This window comes from Phyllobates terribilis, unplaced genomic scaffold, assembly GCF_046119375.1.
Source record: "Phyllobates terribilis strain yellow unplaced genomic scaffold, ASM4611937v1 Scaffold_11__3_contigs__length_659146591, whole genome shotgun sequence".
Lineage (NCBI taxonomy): Eukaryota > Metazoa > Chordata > Amphibia > Anura > Dendrobatidae > Phyllobates > Phyllobates terribilis.
The window spans coordinates 347,195,863-347,222,014 of NW_027362771.1; the positions used below are offsets into that span (position 1 = coordinate 347,195,863).

General features: G+C 45.1%; 1 protein-coding gene across 1 annotated transcript in view; it reads left to right on the forward strand.

Annotated features, from left to right (window-relative positions):
• Nucleotides 1-6,186: 6,186 nt before the first annotated feature.
• Nucleotides 6,187-26,152, forward strand: part of TERB2 (telomere repeat binding bouquet formation protein 2) — a 79,626-nt gene continuing 59,660 nt past the window's right edge. Inside the window, exons 1-3 of the mRNA XM_073654700.1 lie at nucleotides 6,187-6,250; nucleotides 8,835-8,919; nucleotides 10,745-10,884. Of these exons, the coding sequence (XP_073510801.1) occupies nucleotides 6,187-6,250; nucleotides 8,835-8,919; nucleotides 10,745-10,884 (289 nt within the window). The remainder of the gene's footprint in view (nucleotides 6,251-8,834; nucleotides 8,920-10,744; nucleotides 10,885-26,152) is intronic.

Below are 26,152 nucleotides of genomic sequence, written 5' to 3' on the forward strand. Positions count from 1 at the left end.
GTGCATGATTTGCAACTGTTTGACAGCTTTATTACATGTGGGGAATGTGTAAGAAATAGACATTCCTCTCATGTAATAAAACTGTCAAACAGTCGCAAATCATGCGCAGGGAGCGATTCAAACACATCACCGAGCAGCTGTAAATACTCGGAGCTCAGCCCGAGCATACTCGGCGAAAGGGTTAATAGAACATACTCGCTCAACACTAATAATTACCTTGGCCTGCCGACGTCAGCGGTCGCGTGACCCGTCACATGACTAAATGACGTCACGGCAGGTCCTTTTCAGACCATCGCGAGCTGCCGGCAAGCCAGGACGCATCGGATAAAGACACCGGGGGCCATCAGAAGGTAAGTATAATATTTATTTTTTTATTTTATTATTTTTTTACAGGTTCTATGGTACCCGGGTCCGGAGGAGAGTCTCTTCTTCTCCAAACCTGGGTACCATCTGCACATTGAAACGCATGGATTCTGCATCTACAGATGCAGTGATGCAGATTCCATGTGTTCCAATGCAAGTCAATGGCGGCGAAAACGCCGCACTTCCGCAAAATAATTGGTAGTGCTGCAGATTTTTCTGCAATGAAAATCCGCAGCGGAAATTTCCGCAGCATGTGCACAGCACATGCGGATTATCATTGGGGAACATGGCAGACCTTCTACCAAGTGTTTTTCAAGCGTTTCTGCAGCGGAATTGCCACTGCGGAAACGCTTAAAAAACGCATAGTGGGCACACAGCCTAAAAAAAATTATTATGATTAATATTGTGCCAAATAAATTTCACGTGAACTATCACATGATCTATCACAGGGGATCATGTGACATGTCACGTGATACATCAGGTGTGTGTGGAGGGGGGGGAAGCCGCGCCTTCTAAACTGCCTGGGGCCCTTGCTACTCTTAATCCACCCCTGGGTGCCATATTACATTGAGAGAGCCCCTGAGATGCCAGAACAGCAGAACCCCTCCATAAGTGACCGCATTTTACAAACTACTCCTCTCAATGAATTCATCTAGGGGTGCAAGTGAGCATATTGTCACCATATGTGCCTCACAGAATTTTATACAGTTGGGCAGTAAAGAAAAACTGATTGCATTTTTACCACAAAAAAATGAGTTTTATCACCAGATTTTACATTTTCACATGGGTGAAATGGGTAAAAATTGACCAAACTTTGTTACACAATTGCTCCTGAACGTGGCAATGCCCCATATGTGGCTGTGCAGTACTGCTTAGCCGCATGACAAGACTCGGTAGGGACGAGTGCTATTTGACTCTTGAAGGAACACATTATAATAGAATACTTTGCGGACTCCGTATACAGAGCCCGTAAGTTCCTGAAAAAGCAGAATCCCTCTCTCAAGTCACCCCATTTTGGAAATTATACCCCTATGGGAATTTATCTACATATGTAGTGATGACTTTGACTCCATGTGTGTTTTCCAGAAACAAGCAGCAGTGGATGTTGCTGAGTGAAAATTGCAAATCTGCCGTTGTAGTGTCCAGTACATTGTAGTGGTCATACATTGTAGTGCCCATACATTGTGCCCAGCTCGTGCTTCTGGAGGCATGATTGGTAAATTAAGAGGGCTCTTATTACTACAAAAATGCCAAATATGGGGATTCTAAATGTGGTTTAGGCACATTGGGGCTCAGAAGGGATGTGGGCATTTGGATTTGGGAGTGCAGAATTTTCTGGATTTCTTTTGGGGGGCGATGAACTATAGTGCTTTTCCAGAGCCTTTGCGCTACCAGTAATGTGGAAGCCCCCATATTTCCATTGACAGATGACGGACCTGAGTGGGGTTTTTTTTTGTGGATTCAGTTGAAGCTTTTATTGGGAACATTTTCCATAACGTTTCTTATGTCTGAATCACATATTTCAGAGATTTACACATAAATCCCGGTGTAAGCGCTCAACACAGAGCACAGGACAAATGTGAGCCAAGCCTTACTGCAATCTTTGGGAGTCAGAATAAACAAATCATCAGCAGGTGAAGAATTGCTTTTAATTATTTTTTTCACACCATTCCTCGTGCGGTATAAGTGATTAGACGACTTTATTCTTCGGGTCGGTGCGATTACAACGATACCAGATTGATATAGTTTTTTTATGTTTAGCTGCTATCACACTCTGAAAAACACTTTTTTTTGCAAAAGCAAGTTTTTGCATTGCCATATTTTGAAAGTTATAATTTTTCTATATTTTTGTAGACAGTCATGTGAGGGCTTGTTTTTTGAGGAAGGAGTTGACTTTTTTATTGATACCATTTTCGGGCACTTAACATTTTTTGATCACTTTCTATTCTGATTTTTGGGAGGCAGAGCTATAGCTTTTTTATTTCTCCACTGATGGAGATGTATGGTGACTTGTTTTATGCAGGACAAGATTATATTTTCAGCTATACTATTTTTGTTTCCATTCGATTTTTTGATCACGTGTTATTTTACTTTTTGTTCGCCAGTATGATGAAAAAGCATAGCTTTTTGCCAAGTTTTTTTTTTTCGGTGTTCACTGACGGTTAACTAGTGTGACAGTTTAATAGGTTGGGTCGATCCGGATGTGGCAATACCTAATAAGTGTATTTTTTTGTTTATATGCTGGTTCATCTCACAAAATTAGAATATCATCAAAAAGTTAATTTATTTCAGTTCTTCAATACAAAAAGTGAAACTCATGTTATATAGAGTCATTACAAACAGAGTGGTCTATTTCAAGTGTTTATTTCTGTTAATGTTGATGATTATGGCTTACAGCCAATGAAAACACAAAAGTCATTATCTCAGTAAATTAAAATAATTAACAAAAAGCACCTGCAAAGGTTTCCTAAGCATTTAAAACGGTCCCTTAGTCTGTTTCAGTAGGCTCCACAATCATGAGGAAGGCTGTTGACTTGACAGATGTCCAGAAGGCAGTCATTGACACACTCCACAAGGTCCCAGAGTTCCAATTTTCATTTGAAAATCAAGGTCACAGAGTCTGGAGGAAGAGTGGAGAGGCCACAATCCAAGCTGCTTGAGGTCTAGTGTGAAGTTTCCACAATCAGTCATGGTTTATGTTACACACACGTCGCTAGGTTCAGATAGGGGCGAAACAGTTTACATGAATTCTTTGGAATCCTGGGGGAACCGTTACTCAGGGCGACCATAGACCATGTGCTGCAGTTTCTCTCAGGCACACAGGGGTATTGACCCTCAGGCACAGACACGTAGGTTGTTTCACTTGCTGACCAGACACACTTGACAAGAGTCCTCATAAATGGTAGAACAGTAGCATTTAATAAGGAGCCGCACAGCCAGTGCAAGTTAAGTCTTATGAGCAACAGGCTCCAGTCACAAACAGTACAGTTTCCTTAGCAGAACAGCTGTTCACAGTCTTTCCAGTAGTACAGGACAGCACAGTTCTAATGCAAAAGCACATTAATGAACACAGCATTCTTTACAGCACAATGTGATGGAGGAGGGGGGAGGGTTTGCTGAGGGAGATGATCCCTGTGACACCATTTCTTCCAGTCCTTATCTTTCTGCCTGACAATACTCTGCACTGCTAGTTCAGGAACTCTACCTGACCTGTGCTTAGCTTCACTTCTGATTGAATTCTTTTCACTTGCAGGGGCGCTTCTGTGAAATACAGAACACACATACCACCTTTCTCTTCGGCTCCAGCCATACAGTAAACAACTTCCCCACAATCCCCCTGGGGCTCTGCTAAAACACTCCCCTTCTCTTGTGACTGTGTTAACCCCTCTAGTTGCTGGATGTTTCTGGAGCACAACACTTCCTGTCTCATGTGCTTGTGTTACTTCTAATAGTTGCTGAACGCTTTTAAAGCAACAGCACTACTTCTGCATGTCACATTTGGAGAGACATGTCATCTGCTGATGTAGGTCCACTGTGTTTTATCAAGACCAAAGTCAGCACAGCCGTCTACCAGGAAATTTTACAGCACTTCATGCTTCCCTCTGCCGACAAGCTTTTTGGAGATGGAAATTTTATTCTCCAGCAGGACTTGGCACCTGTCCACACTGCCAAAAGTACCAATACCTGGTTAAAAAACAACAGTATCACTGTGCTTGATTGGCCAGCAAACTCGCTGTCATTATATAATTTACTGAGATAATGACTTTTGTGTTTTCATTGGCTGTAATCATCAACATTAACAGAAATAAACACTTGAAATAGATCACTCTGTTTGTAATGACTCTATATAATATATGAGTTTCACTTTTTGTATTGAAGAACTGAAATAAATTAACTTTTTGATGATATTCTAATTTAGTGAGATGCACCTGTATATTTTTTTTACATAAATATACGTATTTATTGGTATAATATTTTTTTCATTTTTTTAATTTATTTTGTGATTATTTTTTTCTATATTTTTCCATTTTTTTTTTACTTTTTATTTTAATTTTTTCTCTTAGTCAGTTTATGGGATTTTAACTTTCATTACTCTGATCGATGATATAATGCATTGCAAAGCACCCATTGAGAATCTGTGGCAAGACTTGAAAATTGCTGTTCACAGTCGTTCTCCATCCAATCTCACTGAGCTAGAGCTAGTTTGCAAAGAAAAATTGGCAAACATTTCATCCTTCTAGATGTGCAAAACTGGTAGACTTGCAGCAGTAATTGCAGTGAAAAGTGGTTCAATATGAAGATGCACGTGGGCACTAATATGAAGGCATCATAAGATTTAGGGGGTAACACTAGGAGAGTCACTTGCAGGGAAAGATCACAAACTGAATAACAGCAGGCAATGTCAGCCAGCAGCTTCTAGGACCAGCAGGATATTGTCATGTAATAATAATCTTTATTTTTTTTTTTATATAGCGCTAACATATTCCGAAGCGCTTTACATACATTATCGTCGCTGTCCCCATCGGGGCTCACAATCTAGATTCCCTATCAGTATGTCTTTGGAGTGTGGGAGGAAACCAGAGAACCCGGAGGAAACCCACGCAAACACGGGGAGAACATACAAACTCCTTGCAGATATTGTCATGTAATAAAAGTGACATGGATTTACAGCACAGAAATGTTATACTGCCACTTTGCAAAGCGTTAGCGAGACCTCATCTGGAATGTGCAGTTCTGTTCTGGGCATCAGTTCACAGGAAGGAGGTCCTGGAGCTAGAAAAAGTACAAAGAGACAAAGTGCTAAACTTATTTAGTCTTGAGAAGAGATGACGGAGTGGTGACATTAACTTGTGTAAGTACAAAAATAGCTCATACAAAAATGTGGTCAAAAACTGGTTCATGTAAAACCCTTGCAAAAGACAAGGGGGCGCTCCCTCCATCTGGAGAAAGAAAGGTTCAATCTCCATATTAGACAAGGATTCTTAATCATAATTAGTCTGGGGAACATCCGACTTCAGGAGCCGGCTACAGAGGTTGGTTTCTGAAAAGGCTTAGATGCTGTTTTGGAAGAAATATGTACACATATAAAATTCTTGCTCTGAATGTTGATCCAGTTGATCTACCCTCGGTATCAGGAGGGAATATGTGATCTTTTAGGGCAGACTGTGTCATGCATTATGGATGCACCTATAACCTGTTCCCTTTAGCCTCTCATTTTGTCTATGATGTGTAAGTTAAAGCCCAAGAAGTCTGGTCAATGAAGGATTGTCCAGCAGTAAAATATGTTTTTTAATAAATGGAGGCACACTCATCTTTCAGCGACCCTGACAATTACAAGCTGCAGTTGTGCTATGACTTGCAAATGGGGCAGACGCCTCTTCTGGGGACCCTAGATCCACTGGGCGCCGGAAGGTGAGTATGCCTTTGTTTATTGTTTTTATACAATCCATGCTTAAAAATAATTATGTTAGGCAATGTTCACATGTTCAGTATTTGGTCAGTATTTTACCTCATTATTTGTAAGCCACAACCAGGACTGGGTGATAAATACAGAAGTGGTGACGTGTTTCTATTATACTTTTCCTCTGATTGTTCCACTCCAGGTTTTGGCTTACAAATACTGAGGTAAAATACTGGTCAAATACTGATTGTGTGCACGTGGCCTTACTGTTATTAATTTCCCAGGAAAATAGAGATATTCAGAGTTCTAATTATGGTGACATGTTTGCTGCCACCTAGTGGTCCTTTTGATATTGCAGTTCAAATCTGACATTTGTGTTTCTGTCAATAAAGTTCTTGCTGAATCCTGCAAGGCTTCTGGAGATGTATGCAGGCCGGAGAGGCTGGTTTTCTCAGAGTGTGGAGCGCGAGCTCGTCCACATCTGGGGTTAGGATACACAGTGTTATTGTAATGCTCTTCAGTAGAAGCTGACAGCGCTGTTATCAGGGACAGCCATATGTGGCTGCTGTAGTGAGGCTGCCATGGTAAAATGTCTCTGATGAACTGACAGCAGACCTGAAGAAATCCTCACACAGCAGTAAAGATCAGGAGATGGAATGTACCCGGGGGAAATGTCCGTGGTGCTGACTATAACCGCTTCATGACTGGGGAAGGATTGGACTGATAGGAGCCATCTTGGATTAGAATTTATTTTTACAGATTTATAGATTAAATAAAATACCATAATCTATATATAATAACATACCAGGAACTAATGCTGGGATTACTAGGGACAAACATTACCACAATGACCAAATGACTCCTCCACTCCACATAGTGAATGTTTCCACCATTTCATCCCCAGATATGACTGAATGATACCAGCTCAGAAGCTGAATAATACCACCATTTTGTGGCTCAATAATTCCTCCAAATAGTGAAAGATTGATTATAGTCATCCACTTTCACTGTTCTCTTCATTTTATACAGACTTTTAATTAAAGGGAACCTGTCACGTGAAAAAACGCTATTAATCTGCAGATATGTGGCCCTGCCTGGCACCCCCACTTAGAGCCCTGCTGCTGGGAGGAAATGACCTTTATCCCCCCCCCCCCCCCCCCCCGGCAGCGTTCGGCATTCAGTCATAGGAGGGGGGCTCTGGCACGGTTTCAGTCACCGCTCTGTGTATGGAGAGTGACGGCTGTAACTGCTTCCCTGACACTGACTGTCCTGACAGCCGGCCCTAATGCTGATCCTGCTGTCAGTCTGTGCCGGGGGTACAGTTCTCCTATGACTGAACGCCGAACGCTGCCGGGGGGGGGGGATAAAGATAATTTCCTCCCAAAAGTGGGGCCATGGCCAAGTGTAGGCGCCAGGCAAGTTCAGAAAGCTATTAACCCCATATCTGCAGGTTAATAGTGTTTTTCACATGACAGGTTTCCTTAAAGGCCACATTCAGACGTTCAGTATTTGGTCAGTATTTCACATCAGTATTTGTAAGCCAAGACCAGATGGTGAAAAAATGCAGAAGTGGTGACGTGTTTCTATTACACTTTTCCTCTGACTAGTGTTGAGCGGACGTTCAGCGGATAACATGTTAACCGAGCATGCTCGGTCTTATTCGAGTATCTTTGGCGCGTTCTGCTTGTTTGCCTCCCTGCGGTTGCATGTTTTGCGGCAATAGACAGACGCAACACTTGTGGAGATTATCTAACAAACATGCAAACCCTGCATGTGTTGCATCTGTCTACTGCCGCAAAACATGCAACCGCAGGGAGGCAAACATATTAGCAGAGCACTACAAGATACTCGGATAAGACCGAGCATGCTAGAATAACACGTTATCCGAGCGCATTCGCTCAACACTACCTCTAACTGTCCATTCTTGGTTTTGGCTTACATATAGTGAGGTAAAAAAATTCCCCGAATACTCAACGTGTGCATGTGGCCTAAGACTTCTTCAGCTTCACTTGTCATCCGTGTTCAGTCTGTATATAATACCTTTTTTTTACAGCAGCAGCTATTAGTCATTTACTGTGCCATTTACAGTTTCTTGTTACAGAATTGCAATGCATCAGTAAAAATTGGATGATATACTGTATGCCATCCGATTTTTTTATGTGTCTATGTTTTTGAGGGTGGGAGGAGACTCAAGCAAACACTGGGAGAACAATGAAAACTCCTTGATGATGTTCTCCTTGGTGAGATTTGAACCCAGGAATTAAGTTCTGCAAGATAATGTCTCCATCTCCTCCATTACAGGCATCCGAGGGAATCACCCTGCACTCGGGTGATATCTGAGTGCTGCACTATGTTGGACAGCCCCTTTTATTGTGCCCAGTAACTTTCACTCTTTTTCTAGTCACTGATGTTAGTTCCTTAGTCCCCATTATCAGTATATGGTCAGTATTCGGTCAGTATTTTTCTCAGGAGTGGGAGCCAAAACCAGGTGAGGAACAATCAGAGAAAAGGTATAATAAAAACAAGTGCACCAATTCTGCATTTATCACCCACTCCTGGTTTTGGCTCCCACTCCTGAGAAAAAATACTGACTGAACACTGACCAAAATACTGACCAAATACTGATAGTGGGGCCATGACTTTAGAGGTACATTGGGGCCCAGACAGTCAAGAAGAGTTTGAATGGTGCAGAAGAAAAGCATGCATTAGCCTACAGTCGCACTGTATCAGTATTTGGTCAGTATTTTACATCAGTATTTGTAAGCCAAAACGAGGAGTGGAACAATCAGGGGGAAAGTATAAGAGAAACACGTCACCACTTCCGCATTTATCATCCACTCCTGGTTTTGGCTTACAGATACTGATGTAAAATACTGACCAAATACTGATAGTGTGACCATAACCTTAATTTATGGTTCCATTTAAACCCTATTGTTCTTCCTATTGTACTTACAGAAACGGCACAGTGCTCAGACCCCCATAATTCTAACACTGATCACCTATTAGATATGTGATAAATGTTTGTGGCTGGAAAACCCCATTGATTGGTGTAAACCAATTTACTTTCCAGAGTCTGAAGGTGGAGTCATTGCAAACACCAGCTATCAAGCCGATTACCTCTTCAGTAGTGATGCCTCACATCGCGACACCCAGAGGTATGTATGATTCTATAGTAAACCATTACACGCTGACATTCAAAGTGATTTAAGAAGCAAGAAGGAGATTAGTATCAGTGCTGCATGGAAATGTGTCAAAGAGTAATCGCAATTTTAGAAAATGGTCCAAGAATTTGCTCATGGATTATACGGAGTAGTTCTAATATTTTTTTTTCTAAGCCTCCATCAAGTTTTGGTCTAAGGCCACGGCACCACTATCAGTATTTGATCAGTATTTTTTCTCAGGAGTGGGAGCCAAAACCAGGTGAGGAAAAATCAGAGAATACGTATAATAGAAACAAGTCACCAATTCTGCATTTATCACCCACTCCTGGTTTTAGCTCTCACTCCTGAGAAAAAATACTGACCGAATACTGACCAAAAACTGAAAGTAGGGCCATAGCCAAATACTGATAGTGGGGACGTGGCTTAATATGTATGATATAAGTTTGCATGTAGCCTTGATAGGATCAATGATGTTAATAAAGTGATACTGGGCCTCATGCACACGTCCGTGTTTTAACACTTAAAGCCACGTGCACACGTTCAGTATTTGGTCCGTATTTTACATCAGTATTTGTAATACAAAACCAGGAGTGGAAAAATCTGAGGAAAAGTATAATAGAAACATGTCACCACTCCTGTATTTATCACCTACTCCTGGTTTTGACTTACAGATACTGATGTAAAATACTGACCAAATACTAAATGTTTGAATGTGGCCTTAGTGAAAAAATGGTACCGGTGTCAGTGTATCTTCAGTGTATGGTCCATGTTACACGCATGCCGCCTAAGTTCAGATAGGGGTGAGATCGGTTAAATGAATTCATTGGAATCCTGGGGGAACCATTACTCAGGGCGACCATAGGCTGCAGCTTCTCTCAGGCACATGATAGATTCAGTTGCTGACCAGACACATCTGACAAGAGTCCTCAGAAACGCTAAGAACAGTAACATTTAATGAGGCAGTGCAATGTAAATGTCTTTGAGCAACAGGCTCCAGTAATAACAGTACAATCTCCTTTGCAGCACAGCAGTACACAGTCTATTATCCGGTAGCACAGTACAGCACAGTTTTAATGCCTACACAACCTCAGGCTTTTCCTTCGCATGGACTCAATAGTACACTGCATTCTTTATCCTGCATGGAGATGGAAGGGGGAGGGTTTGATGAGGGAGATGATCTCTGTCTCATGTCTTCATGAGTTTTGCATGGACACACAGTCCGTGAAAAAAATATAGATATGTGAATAGCCCCATAGACTATAATGGGTATGTATTTTATCACTGAAAAACGTGAATAGAACACGTACGTACAACATGAACATCTGAATGAGGCCTAATGCTGAAATAAGACATGCGAGTTTTAGGGCTCATTCAGATGTCAGTTTGAGAAAAACAGGCCAAGTTTCAGCAGTGATTTTCATCAGTGTCATCCAAGGTTCATCGGAGTTTAGTTAGATTTTCATCAGTTTTTCTCATATGTGAGAAAAAAAAAGTTTATTTACTTTCTCCTATCTTGCAGTCCGTGAAAATCGAACCGCACTCAGGTGAAATCTGAGTGCTGTCCAATTTTTATATGGACCCATAGACTAGCATTGCTGATTTTGATCAGACACTCAGATCAACATTGGACATGTCTCCGATTTTGCACAGATCGCTCGGTCTGTGAAATTGACTGACATCTAAACGGCTCCATTCACTATTATTGGTAAGAGTGCTATCCGTGAAAAAGACAAGGAACAATTGAATGAAAAAATCTGCTGTCTGAATGAGCCATTATGATGTAGAGTTTAGTTTCTTTGTTTTTGATTTTTTTTCTTAGAATATATAATAGTCTGGAGTACATTGAAAACAAAGCTACTGTTTTTCATGCAAGGTTCCTGGGATTTCATACCCAACCAGAAACTAAATCTATGATGACACTGGGGAACTTTATTCTCCCCCCACCCTCTATTCATGAAGGTAATACTTTGTAACTTCTACATGTTCAGGGCAATGTCTCATTCGACTCACCTGGCCTTTTCATGGCTGGTTATAAGATGTGTACTAGATTTAAAATGTAATTTAAAAAGAATTATACTGTGTGTTATTTGTAAATCTAAGATCACAAGCAATAGTACATTTGAAAACAAAAGACAGAGTGATAATATGCAAGTACTAATATTCATTGTTCTTTGTAACAAAAAAAAAATGAAAGCAAATCTGTCAACAGATTTCACAATACAAATTTCATATATTATTAAATAGATGTCTGATATCTGATGAGGTTGGTGTATGTACTTTGAAAATCTATGTAAGGCTATGTCACACGATGAAATTTTGGTGCATTTTTGACACTGCCTATTTTTGCTGCATCATAAACGCAGCGTCTTACAGTTCCAGCAATGTGGGTGGGATTTATAGCAATCTCATGCACGCTGTCCTTCTTTTTAACGCTGCGTAAACTGACCTGAGGTGCATGTTTCAAATCCGCAGCATGTCAATTTCTCTTGCTGGTACGCTGAGTTTTCTGTGCGTAATGTTCTCATAGACTTACATTAGATGCGGAAAATCTGCTGCAAAAAAGTGCACAATGCATTTTCTTCCGAGTACACCGATAACCCATATGTGGGGGAAAACTACTGTTTGAGCACTCGGAAGGGAAGCAGCACCGTTTCTTTTTTAACACAAAAATGGCTCGAATCGAGAGTGGATGCTATATCGCGTTTGGAGAGCCCCTGATGTGCCTAAACAGTAGAAACCTCCCACAAATGTCCACATTTTGGAAACTAGACTCCTCAATGAATGTATCTAGATGTGTGGTGAGCACCTCGAACCCCCAGGTGCTTCACAGAAGTTTATAACATAGAGCCGTGAAAATATAAAATCACATTTTTCCCACAAAAATGTTCTTTTAGCCCTAAATTTTTTATTTTCACAAAGGTAACAGGAGAAATTGGACCCCAAAAATATGTTGCATAATTTTTTCTGAGTATGCCGATACCCCATATTTGGGGGAAAACTACTATTTGAGAGCATGGCAGGGCTCAGAAAGGAAAGAGTGACATTTTGGAATGCAGACTTTGATGGATGGAATCGTCGTCTTTTCGCGTTTGGAGAGCCCCTGATGTGCCTAAACAGTAGAAACCTCCCACAAATGTCCACATTTTGGAAACTAGACTCCTCAATGAATGTATCTAGATGTGTGGTGAGCACCTCGAACCCCCAGGTGCTTCACAGAAGTTTATAACATAGAGCCGTGAAAATATAAAATCCCACAAAAATGTTCTTTTAGCCCTAAATTTTTTATTTTCACAAAGGTAACAGGAGAAATTGGATGGAATGGTCGTCTTCTCGCGTTTTGGAGAGCCCCTGATGTGCCTAAACAGTGTAAACCCCACAAAGTGATCATAGATTTGAATTGATCTAGTGTTTTCCTGCTATGTGAATTTTATGTGGTGGCATACGTGAGTTATATACAGTGCATCAGCTTGGCATACGTGATTTGTGTAGTGTACATCAGGTTGGCATACGTGGGTAGTATTAGTCAGAAATGAATTTAGTAGGCCATGAATGTGTGGTACAGTTTTAAGCATTCTTTTATACACAGGCCAGGTTTGCCAGGGCATGTGTCGCATTGATAAGTGTTGTCCTTTCGTATCCCCCTTTTGTAATACACTCGGCACATTTTTTGCGACCTTCCTTTCTTTGAGGTTTGAAGGACCTCACCTGAGAAATGTTGCCCTGGTACGATACAGGCACCTTCAGTTCCAGAAGTACTGGCACTCCTTCCTGACTTCCAAATATTACGGCCGTGATCACTACCTCTTGAAACTAAAGGAATGTACCGGTCTGACCAGCACAGTGTGATAGCATGAAAGAGTTATACATTGCCATCTGTATGATGTACACTGCCAGCTTTGAGTGCCACACCTTAGTTTTTCGCATGGCACTATATGTTTGGAGGATTTGATTAGAGAGATCAACTACCCCAATATTTTTATTGTATCCCAGGGCACAGTCTGGTTTGGAGACCTGTGTACAGGAACCACGTACAGCAGTGGGGGTGCTGCCATCACCATGTATGGTGGTCAAGAAAAGATTATCCCTCTTGTCCTTGACCACCAGCATGTTGATACTACATTGGACTCTGCTCCCACCCTTTCTGAGCAACTGCCTAATAAGTGTCCTAGGGCGTCCTCTCTGATTATTGCGGACAGTACCAAAGGCTGCGGTAGCTCTGGCAGAGAGGGATTTGAAGAGAGGGATGCTGGTATAAAAGTTATCTATAAAGATGTAATAACCTTGATCCAACAGTGGGTGCACCAAATCCCACACAATTTTCCCACTCACTCCCAGGACAAGGGGGCATTCAGGGGGTTGAATTCGAGTGTCCTTCCCTTTATAAACACTAAATCTGTATGTGTACCCTGACGTATTCTCACATAGCTTGTAGAGTTTAACTCCGTATGTGACCCTCTTACTGGGCAGGTATTGTCGGAATTTGAGCCTCCCCTTGAAATGTATTAGGGACTCATCCACGCACATGTCGCTTTGATGAATGTTCTCCTCAGCAAACTTGTTGCTAAAGTGATCAATGACCGGCCGAGCTTGGAAAAGTTGGTCAAAGTTGGGGTCATCTTGGGGTGGACATTGTGCATTATCTTTGTAATGCAAACATTTTTGGATGGCCTTAAAGCGTTTACAGATCATAGCCATGTGGAACAGTGCAGTGTTGTATAAAACATCAACACTCCTATATTGCCGAGGTTCTGGCTTCTTCGCTAATCCCATCTGAAGGACAAAGCCCCAAAATGTCATAATTTCTACTGTACCTACAGGGGTGCAGTTAGAAAATGATTAAGTGGAGCTTTGGGCCAAAAACTGTTGGGCGTACAAATTTGTCTGGGCCACCATGAGGTTTACAAAATCCTCAAGAGAAAAAAACTCTGAAAAAGTCTATTTCTGTGTGGCCGATAATGTCAAATTTGATTCCTGATTGAGCCACAATCAGGAATCTGTGGCTCATAATCTTTGGGGGTCACGAACGGCGGGTGCTGGTTCATTTTCTGTCCTGGGGCATCTGTGTGGCGGTTCGGTATCACTTGAAGAAGAGGAGGACAAAAAGTAAAGGAATTTGGCATCCTCTCCCTCACTATCAGTGTCGGAGGCAAAGAAGGCGTATGCCTCCTTGGCTGAATACCGTGATTGGGACGAGCGGGACATTTTTTCACTTGTGTGGTGTGTGTGTGTGTGTGTGTGTGTGTGTGTGTGTGTGTGTGTGTGTGTGTGTATACCAAATTTTATTCAGATTTGTGTGTATGTTTGGTGTAAACTTTTTTATTTAGAAATGAAAAAAAAGAGAAGAATCTAGAAAGAAAACGATAAAAAATAAAATGAATATAACATTTTGGTAAAATAAAAAAAAAGTTACAAAACGGACGTCACTAAAAAAAATTACTCAGCGCCTGCAACTATCTGACATTAACCCTGACTATATTCAGTAAAAAATACTGTAGTAGTCACCGATTAGTAGAGTATATTTTTACTGTCCCTAATCTTGTCCTATCAACTAATCTAAATTATATTTTATTTTATTTTTCTCATACAAAAAAAAAAAATAAAAACAACAAGCGGATGCCGATCAGTAATGTGCGTCACTGATCAGCGCTCGACGGCTGTAGGACCCACGCAAGGATGTGGTGCAAAAGGGGGGGCGGTGGACAGGAAAGAAAAAGTCCTGGAAAAAACGCGAGTGCTGGTGCCGATCAGTGATATGTGTCACTGATCAGCACTTGGCGGCTGCAGGACGCACGCACAAGAAAAAAAACTGCCAAAAATTGAGCGATCAAGTGCTGATCAGCGCTCAGCGGCAGAAGGTGTTGAAGGGGTTAGGGAGAGGGGGGAAAGGGTGAGGGGGGATTGGGATGGATTAGGAAAAAACTGGGAACAGGAACAGGTCAGGAAAGGATCAGGAATGTCTTTCTCCTTACAGGTACAGCAACAATAGTTATTGCACATGCTAAAATAGTCAGTGGCACCACAAGTCCCACCAGATCTGGCATCATAGCAGCTCAGTGACCACCCTGCAATGTCTCCAAGCTGGAATGAGGAAGTGCAGGGCATTCAAGTAACCTAATTTAAATAATAGGCGCATAAATGGTGCTGAAATTATGCAACATCAAAAATGCTCATCTTGGAAACGTAGCCTAAGAATGATTGTACAATCCTCCAGCTGAACTCATAAAATTATTAATTAGGTGTCTTTTGCCTTCTATACCCCTTAAGTGTCACCGAAAAAATGGTAATGTACAGTAGTATCTAAATAGAAAAATAGCTCACAGAAAAAATACTACAATAAAAACATGAAATGTATTAGATATGCATTAAAAAATGTATAAGGGTAGATCTAAGTAAAACCGGGATATCCATCCATGTATGTCCTAAACCCTTTACTTTAAATAAAGTGTGAAGTAATAAAGATATTGATACTATTGTGTCCTATAAAGGCCTGATGGGGAACTGTACCCTACCTAGCCACAGAGATTGGCACCCTACATACACAAATGGCGCCCCTGCTCAACGTTGGCTGGCCTTAGTTAGACTGCAGTAAGCTCTATTAGTAACCACAAAATCATTTATCACACTTTGAGTCACATATAAAGGAGAATAGGAACAGCTTTTTTCACTCTGACACACAACTACTTTATTTTTGGGGGCAAGTTTTATCACCAGCTCAGGGACATATGACGCACCCCTGGGCCTGCTGTGTCGTGCGGCATCGCGCGCACGGGGCTTACCCGGAGCCGGATCAGATGGGGTAGTAGTCTCGTGGCGGTAACCCGGTCCGTGCCCAGGGGGTCAAACTAAGTGGGTGGCAGTCTTGGTAGATGTAGGACGACTACGCCACCCGTTGAGTACAGCTAAGGAGCTGCTGCTGCAGGGCAGACCGCTGAGGCAGGTGGTAGGATTGTGCAGCGTGATAGTATAACCCCCAACGGGAGGGGTATGGCCTCAGGGCAGCCGACGTGGATGATGGGGGTAGCAGGAACCACTCGGAGACGGTACGGTGTAGTTCAGGGTCTTTACTGGTGACAAAGATAGACCCTCCCGGAGTACTGGCTAGCGATTGGGGCCTGGTCAGTCCTTGAGCAGATGGGATCTCCCCTGGCCAGGCGGAGTTGTAGGCCTCCCAAACTAACGATACTCTTCCGGCTACCTTGCTAGAGGCGGGTATAAGTAGCCCACGTCCCTGAGTGTACCGTGTGGTGCTCACCCGTATGGCCGGTGACTCGGGGCCTTCTAGTAGCTTCCGCTCCACGACGGCGGTGCTGGTCCCACGCGTGTGACCGTGCCTTCGGGTTTCTGGGCCAGAGGACCTGCAATCCCCTGCCGGTCGGTTTCTGCTGCTGGATAGGAGTTAGTCCCCACAGCCTCGGACTCCGGGTCTGGTGATAACTTCTCAGTCAGGGCGAGCTCTGCAGCTGCCAGCCCCTGACTCCTTGTAGCACTGCTCCCACAGAGCTCCTGATGTTCTTTTCCTATATCTGCTTCTCTGTCTCTACTTCTTCTCTACTCACTAACCCTGCCTCAGCCCTAGGTTTATATAGGGGAAGTTCTTCCCCTCCCAGGACTGGGCAGGAGGTGTGGCATGCATAGGATCCCTGACCAAGAGACCTCCCACCTGCTCTCAGACATAACATTGCTGTTACTGTGGAAACCAGACCCCTGGGGTGCCACATTCCCCCCTAGTGAAATTTAGTACTCCGGGACTAAACATATTTTTAGAAAAACATAACAAGGTATAAACAATAATAATACAATAAGAAAAACACATAAGGATGGTCACGGCGTGTCCGCAACCGGGTGCAGTTTTTGAAGAAAAGCAAGGTGTCCATTTCACCAAAACAGGGAGACGTAACCAGGTAGGGGTCTGTCCTGCCCCGAGTCCTTAACAGTCTTTAGTCCATTCCTAGGTTACGCTCCAACCAATTGTACAAGGATTCCCGGTAAATCCACCAAGGACTCCTAAAAATAACTAGAAACACATAATTATACACAAGCAACAAGAAAAACAGGTAACCATAAATAAAACAACTTATACACTTCAAATCCTCCAACGTGCGGGTAACTGGCCTCTAGTGGCCCTAGTGGACCTACGGAGCTGACTGTCTAGCCCCGAACTACAGGGTGTAGGAACTGTCAAGGGTAAACTGGGCAGCTGTCCACGGGCCCTTTGGCTCACTAGAGGCATGGCAGGTTCACTATAAGCAGAGGGTTGATCCTCCTGGTCTGCTGGTGTGGGATCTTCTGCCTCCTGGACCGGCTGTTCTTCCAGCTCTACCTGTTGCTCCGTAGGTGCTTGGGATGCTGGTTGGAGGAAGGTGAGTACGGGTACCACAACTGCGCCATTGACTTGAGTCCAAGACCGAGGGAAGTCTCCGAGCACAGTACTAACCATATCTTCCCTTTCCTCTACGGGTCGAGGGTCTTCTTGTTCCTCTTCAGGGTTCCGTAGCTGTTCGGGACACTTCTTCAGGTGATCCCGGGATACAATGGTTGTGGTTTCCCCTCCGTCTTTACTGATGGTACAGACCTTTGGGTTGTCGTGGCTTGAGGGCAGTACGATGTACGGGTCCTTCTCCCACTGGTCGTCCAACTTGTGGAGCCGCCTTTTCCTCTTCAAGACCTGCTCTCCGGGTACCAGGGGAACAGCGGGAGCATACTGGTTGTAAGTTTTCTCTTGTCTTTCCCTAGCTTGACAGAGACTTCGCTCCACGCTCTCCTGTACTTTCCGGTACTGCTGCTGCCTCTCTGTGTCCCAGTCTGCTTCTGGTGAAGTGTCCTCGGGTGTCAGGACTCCCATTTCCAGGTCAACAGGTAGCTTACCAGGTCTTGCCCTCATCAGGTAAGCCGGGGTACAGTTGGTGGAACCTACCGGGATGTGGTTGTATAGGTCCACTAGGTCGGGCAGCCTCTCAGGCCACAGACTGCGTTCTTCCAGGGGCAATGTTTTCAGAAGATCTATCACCACCTGGTTCATTTTCTCACAAAGTCCATTAGTTTGCGGATGATAGGGTGTCGTCCTTATCTTCCGGCAGCCATACAGAGTGCAGAATTCTTGGAAGACCTCCGCTTCAAAGGCAGGTCCCTGGTCTGTCAACACTTGGTCCGGGTACCCGTGTGGACGGCAGAAATGCTGCTGGAAGGCTCTAGCTGCTGTTCGAGCTGTTAAGTCCTTGACGGGGACGACAACCAAGAACCGGGAGTAGTGATCCACGATGGTTAGTGCGTAGACGTAGCCACTTCTGCTTGGGGTCAGTTTTACATGATCCAAGGCTACCAGTTCCAACGGCTGCCGGGTGACGATGGACTGCAGGGGAGTCTTCTGGCTGGCACGGTCCTTCCTTCTTAGGTTGCACGGGCCACAGTCTCTGCACCACCTCTCGATGGTTCCCCTCATGCCTACCCAGTGGAACCGCCCGCGCAGCAGGAACTCCAGCTTCTTCCATCCGAAGTGTCCAGCCCCGTCGTGGTATGCCTCCATCACCACGGCTGCGTCTCTTCGTGGCACCACTACTTGCCAGATTAGTTCATGCGTCCGGGAGTTAACCATTCGGCGGCACAACTTCCCCTTATAAAGGAACAGTCGACTCTTCTCAGCCCACAGTTGCTTGGCTTCCTCCGGAGCGTCTGGGTCAAGGCGAGCCTCTGGCCGAGTCAGCATCTCCTTCACCAGTCGGACGGCAGGGTCACTGTCTTGCGTTTCCGCCCAGTTGTAGTGAGGCAAGGGATTAAACGTAGCAGCTTGCTTACTCCTTACCCGGTGGGAATACTGGATAGTCCCATGACGGTGGAACGCGGGGAGTTCGACTTCTTCCAGTCCCTCTGGATCTTCTCCTACGTCCGGTAGGTTTGGCATCCTGGACAGGGCGTCCGCGTTGGTATTGGAGCGTCCTGCCCGGTATTTGATTGTGAACTCGTAGTTGGACAGACGGGCCATCCATCTCTGCTCTAGGGCGCCGAGTCTTGCTGTGTCCAGGTGTGTCAACGGGTTGTTATCCGTGTACACGGTGAACCGGGAGGAAGCGAGGTAGTGCTTAAAGCGTTCGGTGACTGCCCACACCACTGCCAGGAACTCTAGCTTAAATGAGCTGTAATTCTCAGGGTTTCTCGGTGGGTCGCAGTTTTCGGCTGGCGTAAGCGATTACTCGTTCTTTCCCCTGCTGGATCTGGGACAGCACGGCTCCTAGCCCGATGTTACTTGCGTCGGTGTAGAGGATAAAGGGCTGGCTGTAATCAGGGTACGCCAGGATTTCATCCCCCGTGAGGGCCATCTTCAGCTGGCGGAAGGACTCTTCTTCTAACTTCTCCCATCTGAAGGGTGGCTTCTGGTTCTTGGCCTTCCGGGACTGGCCTATCAGGAGGTCCTGCATAGGAGCTGCCTTTTTGGTGAAACCGGGGATGAATCTGCGGTAATAGCCTACCAACCCGAGGAACTGCCGCACTTCCTTTACACTGGAGGGACTTGGCCATTCCTTAATTGCGGTGATCTTATCAGGGTCGGGAGCCACTCCATCAGCGCTCACCACGTGTCCCAGGTACTGCACCTTTGGTTTCAGGAGGTGACACTTGGAGGGTTTCACCTTTAGGCCGTAGCTTGCCAGAGCTTCGAACACTTCCGCCAGGTGTTTCAGGTGGTCCTCATACGTCTTGGAATATACGATGACATCGTCCAGGTACAGCAGGACCGTCTCGAAGTTTCTGTGGCCCAGACAGCACTCCATTAATCGTTGGAAGGTTCCTGGTGTGTTGCAGAGTCCGAACGGCATGCAGGTAAACTCGCTAAGTCCCATCGGGGTGGTGAATGCGGTCTTCTCCCGGTCCGCCTCTGCTACAGGAACCTGCCAGTACCCACTAGTGAGATCCAAGGTAGAGAAGAAGTTAGCAGATCTTAAAGCAGCCAAAGACTCCTCTATCCTTGGTAAGGGGTACGCATCCTTGTGTGTGATACGGTTGATTTTCCGGTAATCTACACACATCCTCATGGTGTTGTCTTTCTTTTTGACTAAGACTAGTGGAGCTGCCCAGGGGCTACAGCTATCCCTGATCACCCCAGCCTCCTTCATGTCTCTAAGCATCCCCTTGGCGTGTTGGTAGTGTGCAGGGGGTACGGGTCGATACCTCTCTTTTATGGGAGGATGGTCTCCCGTGGGGATGTGGTGTTCTACCCCCTTGACTCGCCCGAAGTCTAATGGGTGTTTACTAAACACTCTCTCGTACTCTTGAACCACCCGATAGACTCCCTGTTTCTGGTGTGAGGGAGTGGAGTCAGTACCCAAATGTAGTTGCTGACACCAGTCCTCCATTGTTTTCTGAGAGCCGTTACCTTCCTCCGGGGAAGATGGAGGCAAGGGTTCTACGGACTGTATGGAATCTTGATTGATGGTATACAATTTGGCTAGCGTGGCATACCGGGGCAGGTACACTTCCCTCTTCCCGATATTTATTATGCGAACGGGCACCCTCCCATGGCGTACATTGACCACCCCCCGTGCTGTCAAAATGGTGGGCCTACTGTCTGAGTAAACTGGTTCTACCATTGCCTGGTAATCTCTACCTCTCAGACCAATAGCTGCCCGGCACCAAATCATCATTTCACTTTTCGGGGGCATGGCAATAGGGAAAGGGTCACACATTCGCACGCTACCAATCTCACCACCGGAGAGTTCTAGCTGTTGCCGTCGCATCAGTGCCCGGATCTCTTTCTGGAGCACTCGCTGCTGGCCGGAGCTGGCATTCTTGGCAACCTGCTGTAAAAGGAAAATCACCTCTGCAAGACAATTTTCAATTACATTAGTTCCTAGAGTTATCTTTGGGTGACTCTCGTGTTTGTCAATGTCTACAATGATCAGTCCCTGTGCTGCCAGTTCGACTCTACCGATTTTAATGGTCACCTCTTTAAATCCAATCTGTGGCACGGGCTGACCATTGCTGGCGATGATACTCAAGTCGTCGTCAGGGTAGCGGGTGATATCCGAGTCATTCCAGTACTGCTTGAAGAGCACGTACGGGATGGTGGTGACCTGTGACCCGGTGTCCAGTAGGGCACTCATAGGAATGCCATCCAGTACCACGGGTAAGACTGGACGTCCTCCCACATATTTGTCGCGCCAGTTCGATGGGCCTGGTGATCTTTTTCCTGGGGGTTGGCCCTCTACCCCAGGTTGTGCCAGTTTAAAGGACAGTACCTTGCCATATGTCCGGGTTGATTGCAGCGGCGGCAGAGGGGTCGTCCGTCCTCGTTGTATCGGTCGCTGGGTCTTCCTCTGGCCGGTGGGGTCCTCCTTGGTCGACGCCACGGGATGTCCTCCGGTCCGGATGCCAGCTGGATCTTCCCTGGAGTGGAAACCTGTAAAGACTGCACAGTTCGGGTTAGCGCAGCAATGCTTTTAGCTAGCTCTTGGACCTGATGGTGCAGGTCTGGAGCCGGGTCATTGTTCAAAGCCTGCGCACCAGCTCCCACAGGCCCTGCCGACAAGGGCGCCGCCTCCTGGTGGTAAGTGGTAGTGGGGCGTCTGGGGGTCACAACGCCACCTGGTGCCGGTTCTCGAAGCACCCGGATGGCTCTGTCCTTGAACTGTGCAAATCCCAGATGAGGGTCCTGTAAGGCCATTGCCCGCAACTGGGTTCGGTGGGCATTGCAATATAAACCCTCTATAAATTGTTCAGTCAACAGCCTGTCCTCGTCTCCCACGCCGTCAGGGTCGGTCTGCTTAATGGCTCTCAGGGCCTCTTGTAGGTTCAGGGCATAGTCCCTTATACTCTCATGTGCCCGCTGTTTGCACCCGTAGAATCTAAGCTTGATCTCGGCTGAGGTGCGGGTATCAAAGGTGTCCCTCAGCCGGGTTAGTATCCCTGCGACAGTCCTCCCCCCAGGTGGCCAGGACTTTACCTCCCTTTGGGCTGCCCCGGTTAATTGGGCCACCAGGATGCTCACTTTTTGCTCCTCTGTGAGGGGGTACACCTGGAAGAGGCTATCCAGCTTTTCTCTAAAGTCATGCAGGGTATGTGACTCCCCTGAGTACTGGGGTAGCCAGGCTGCCCCCGGGATATAGGGCATGGTGAAAGGCATGACCGCAACAGCGGTGGCGCTGGCGGGGGTTGAAGCGGTGAAGCTCTCCTCCGTATCCGACATCCTTCTCCCCCCTAGTGGACCGTGGCCTACCTTGCGATGATCCTCTTCCGTAGGCCGCGGCTCCGCAGTGGATCGTCAGGGTTGAGGACCTTCCGTCGCGCTCCTGTGACGTCGGCGTCTGCTGGGCTCCTTCCAGGACCTTACGCAACGTCCGGACGTGAGGCGGGGCTTCAGTTCTCGCGCGCTTTCGGAGTCCACGCCCCTCTTCTTCCCGCGCGGCGTCCTCAAGATGGCGTCCAATGGCGGGAAAACTCCACGTATGGCGGGAAGAAGGCCGAAGATGGCGCCGGATGGCGGGAAAACTCCACCGATGGCGGGAAGGAAGCGGAAGATGGCGCCGGATGGCGGGAATCTTCACCACAGGTAAGTTTGAACAGTCTTTTTCAGGCACGCAGTACCCGGTGGTTGCGGGCACGAAATCCTGCCGACTACGCCAAAAATTGACGCGCCCCTGGGCCTGCTGTGTCGTGCGGCATCGCGCGCACGGGGCTTACCCGGAGCCGGATCAGATGGGGTAGTAGTCTCGTGGCGGTAACCCGGTCCGTGCCCAGGGGGTCAAACTAAGTGGGTGGCAGTCTTGGTAGATGTAGGACGACTACGCCACCCGTTGAGTACAGCTAAGGAGCTGCTGCTGCAGGGCAGACCGCTGAGGCCGGTGGTAGGATTGTGCAGCGTGATAGTATAACCCCCAACGGGAGGGGTATGGCCTCAGGGCAGCCGACGTGGATGATGGCGGTAGCAGTAACCACTCGGAGACGGTACGGTGTAGTTCAGGGTCTTTACTGGTGACAAAGATAGACCCTCCCGGAGTACTGGCTAGCGATTGGGGCCTGGTCAGTCCTTGAGCAGATGGGATCTCCCCTGGCCAGGCGGAGTTGTAGGCCTCCCAAACTAACGATACTCTTCCGGCTACCTTGCTAGAGGCGGGTATAAGTAGCCCACGTCCCTGAGTGTACCGTGTGGTGCTCACCCGTATGGCCGGTGACTCGGGGCCTTCTAGTAGCTTCCGCTCCACGACGGCGGTGCTGGTCCCATGCGTGTGACCGTGCCTTCGGGTTTCTGGGCCAGAGGACCTGCAATCCCCTGCCGGTCGGTTTCTGCTGCTGGATAGGAGTTAGTCCCCACAGCCTCGGACTCCGGGTCCGGTGATAACTTCTCAGTCAGGGCGAGCTCTGCAGCTGCCAGCCCCTGACTCCTTGTAGCACTGCTCCCACAGAGCTCCTGATGTTCTTTTCCTATATCTGCTTCTCTGTCTCTACTTCTTCTCTACTCACTAACCCTGCCTCAGCCCTAGGTTTATATAGGGGAAGTTCTTCCCCTCCCAGGACTGGGCAGGAGGTGTGGCATGCATAGGATCCCTGACCAAGAGACCTCCCACCTGCTCTCAGACATAACATTGCTGTTACTGTGGAAACCAGACCCCTGGGGTGCCACACATACATGGTTGAACCCCAAAATCATTTTTTAGGGATGTTATTTAGATAATGACTTGGTACAGTTGAGAACCCTTCTTTTAACAACTTTGTCAGGGATCTTAGTATAAAACAATTGGGATTGAGATTTACATCAGAAATTAACCATGATAGTATTCAACTCCTGATGAACCTTTGAAAAACAACAAAGGGGAAACTCACTGAGTTTCGAGTATTGAGTTTTGAATATTAATATTTATACACTGGAGATAACATTTATCCATCAGAGAGTATATGGCTCTGTTAACAAGATTTATCTCTAAGAAGGTGTGAGACATTGCACCATTAAAGGTGAAGCTGTTATTAGAGGAACTGTCACAGGCTTCTACTACATTTGTCGCTATATTAGTCTATCTTAACTATCTATATCACCAACTGTGGTTGTTCATTATAATAACTGTGGTGAACTCCTGACTATCAATTCTAACCGTGGTTTTTTGTTGGCTCATATCCCCCTTTATATGTGACTCAAAATGTGATATATGATTTTGTGGTTACTAATAGGGCTGACTAGGGTCTAACTAGGGCCAGCCATCGTTGAGCGAGGGCGCCATTTGTACATTTAGGATGCCAACCTCCGTGGCTAGGAAGGGAACAGTTTTTCATCAGGGCTTTATAGGGCACAATAGTATCAATATCTTTACTACTTCACACCTTTTTTCCCATAAAGAGTCTATGACATACCTGGAGGGATATCCACATTTTATTTTCTTCTATCCTCATACATTTTTTAATGTGTATCTAATAAATTTCATGTTTTTATTGTAGTATTTCTTCTTAACCCCTTCCTGACCATGGCTATTTTCCGTTTTTGCACTTTAGTTTTTTCCTCCCCTTCTTCTAAGAGCCATAACTTTTCTATTTTTTCTGCCAACATAACCATATGAGGGCTTGTTTTTTATGTGGGACAAGTTGTACTTTTGAATGACACCATTCATTTTACCATATGATATACTGGAAAGTGGGGAATAATTCCAAGTGTGGCACAATTGTGACCCAGTAATATGATGCTCCAGGTCAGTATGATTACGGTGATACCAAACATGAATAGTTTATTTTTATGTGGTGAAAAAAAATTCTGAAATTTGTTAAAAAAAAGAAAAATTTGCTGAGTCCTGTAACATTTTCAGTTGATGGAGCTGAGTGAGGGCTTGTACTTTGCGCCCTGAGATGGTATTTTTTGGGATACTTACCATGTTTTGATTGCTTCTTATTGCATTTTTTTTACAGGTGTTGCGACTGCCGAAAAGCCACAAATCTGGGGTTTTGATTTTTTTTTTCTCATTGCAGAATTTATCAATCGGGTTAATTCATTTTATATTTTAATAGATCGGATTTATTTTTTTATTTATTTTTATTAGGGTAAATGTAGGGTGATTCAAACTTTTATATATTTTTATTTAGAACTTTTTTTTTACTTTTTACTGTATTTATTAGTCCCCTTAGTGGACTTGAGCAAGGGATCAGCTGATTGCTCATGCTATATACAGCAATGCCACAATATTGGTATATCACAGTATTGCTGTATATAGGAAAAATCACGGTATCCTAAGAACACCAGCCACGGGATGGCTTTCATAGAATTACCATTAAGACAGTCGCACCATATGTCAGGAAGAGATTAAAGGTAGAAAAGTATTTCTTTATATCCCCTTGTGTAATATGTTGTAAAACATTTTGCCAGAAATTTTTTTAGTAGCTCTCAAAGTCATTTGGTACATTTCCAAGACATTTGGAACAACCTAACTGCCACGTTCCTTCGGTAACTGTGTGTAAAAGTACCTAGAGGAACTGATACTGTTTTAAAGGTAACACCAAATATTAATTTGATTTAGGTTTCTCTTTTATTCATTCACCTTGCTTTTTATTAATTGATAAAAATAAACTATTAAAGTGCCTGTTTTTTAAAGCATTCTTACTTTGCAGCATTTTTTCCACACATTTCAGAAACATTTGCACAGTACTGTAGATTCTCTGCCAATTGGTTTGGTGCAAGCTGAACTTGGGTGCAAAGTCTAAAAAAATCTCCTTGTTCTTCATCCTGAACCCCAATAAGGAAGTATGAACTTGGATTCCTTGGTCAATATATCGAGAATAGTCACCATTGACAGTAGATGCACCGAGGAGCTGTAGTGAACTTAGAAAGGAAGATTAGTTGCCACTAGAAGAGCAATCAGGATGGGACGAATTTAGAGGACAAAACAAAACACATCCAAGAAGTGAAGCAGAAGCCAAAAATGTAGCCAAAACAGTAGTTAGGAACAAAAAGTTCCAAAAAGAATTAATAGATGGTGGGCTGGATTGCCCTTTGAATAGGTCCACAGAGCTAGCCGTATAGAGGAGTGCCAGTTGCCAATGCAACCTGACGTAGACATTAGGAGATAAGAGGAGAGTCACAGCCAGGACCAGTAGAGGCAGTACTGTTATGGGGAAAGGTTATCTAACAATATGATGCAGTCAGTGACTGGAGTATGTTGCAGTATACTGTAGTTAAAAGTTAAGATAGTAATATTTGGTAAATGAACAGACATAAATTTCACTCATAGATCTTATTGCTTCATTCGGTGCTCTCTAGCCCAGG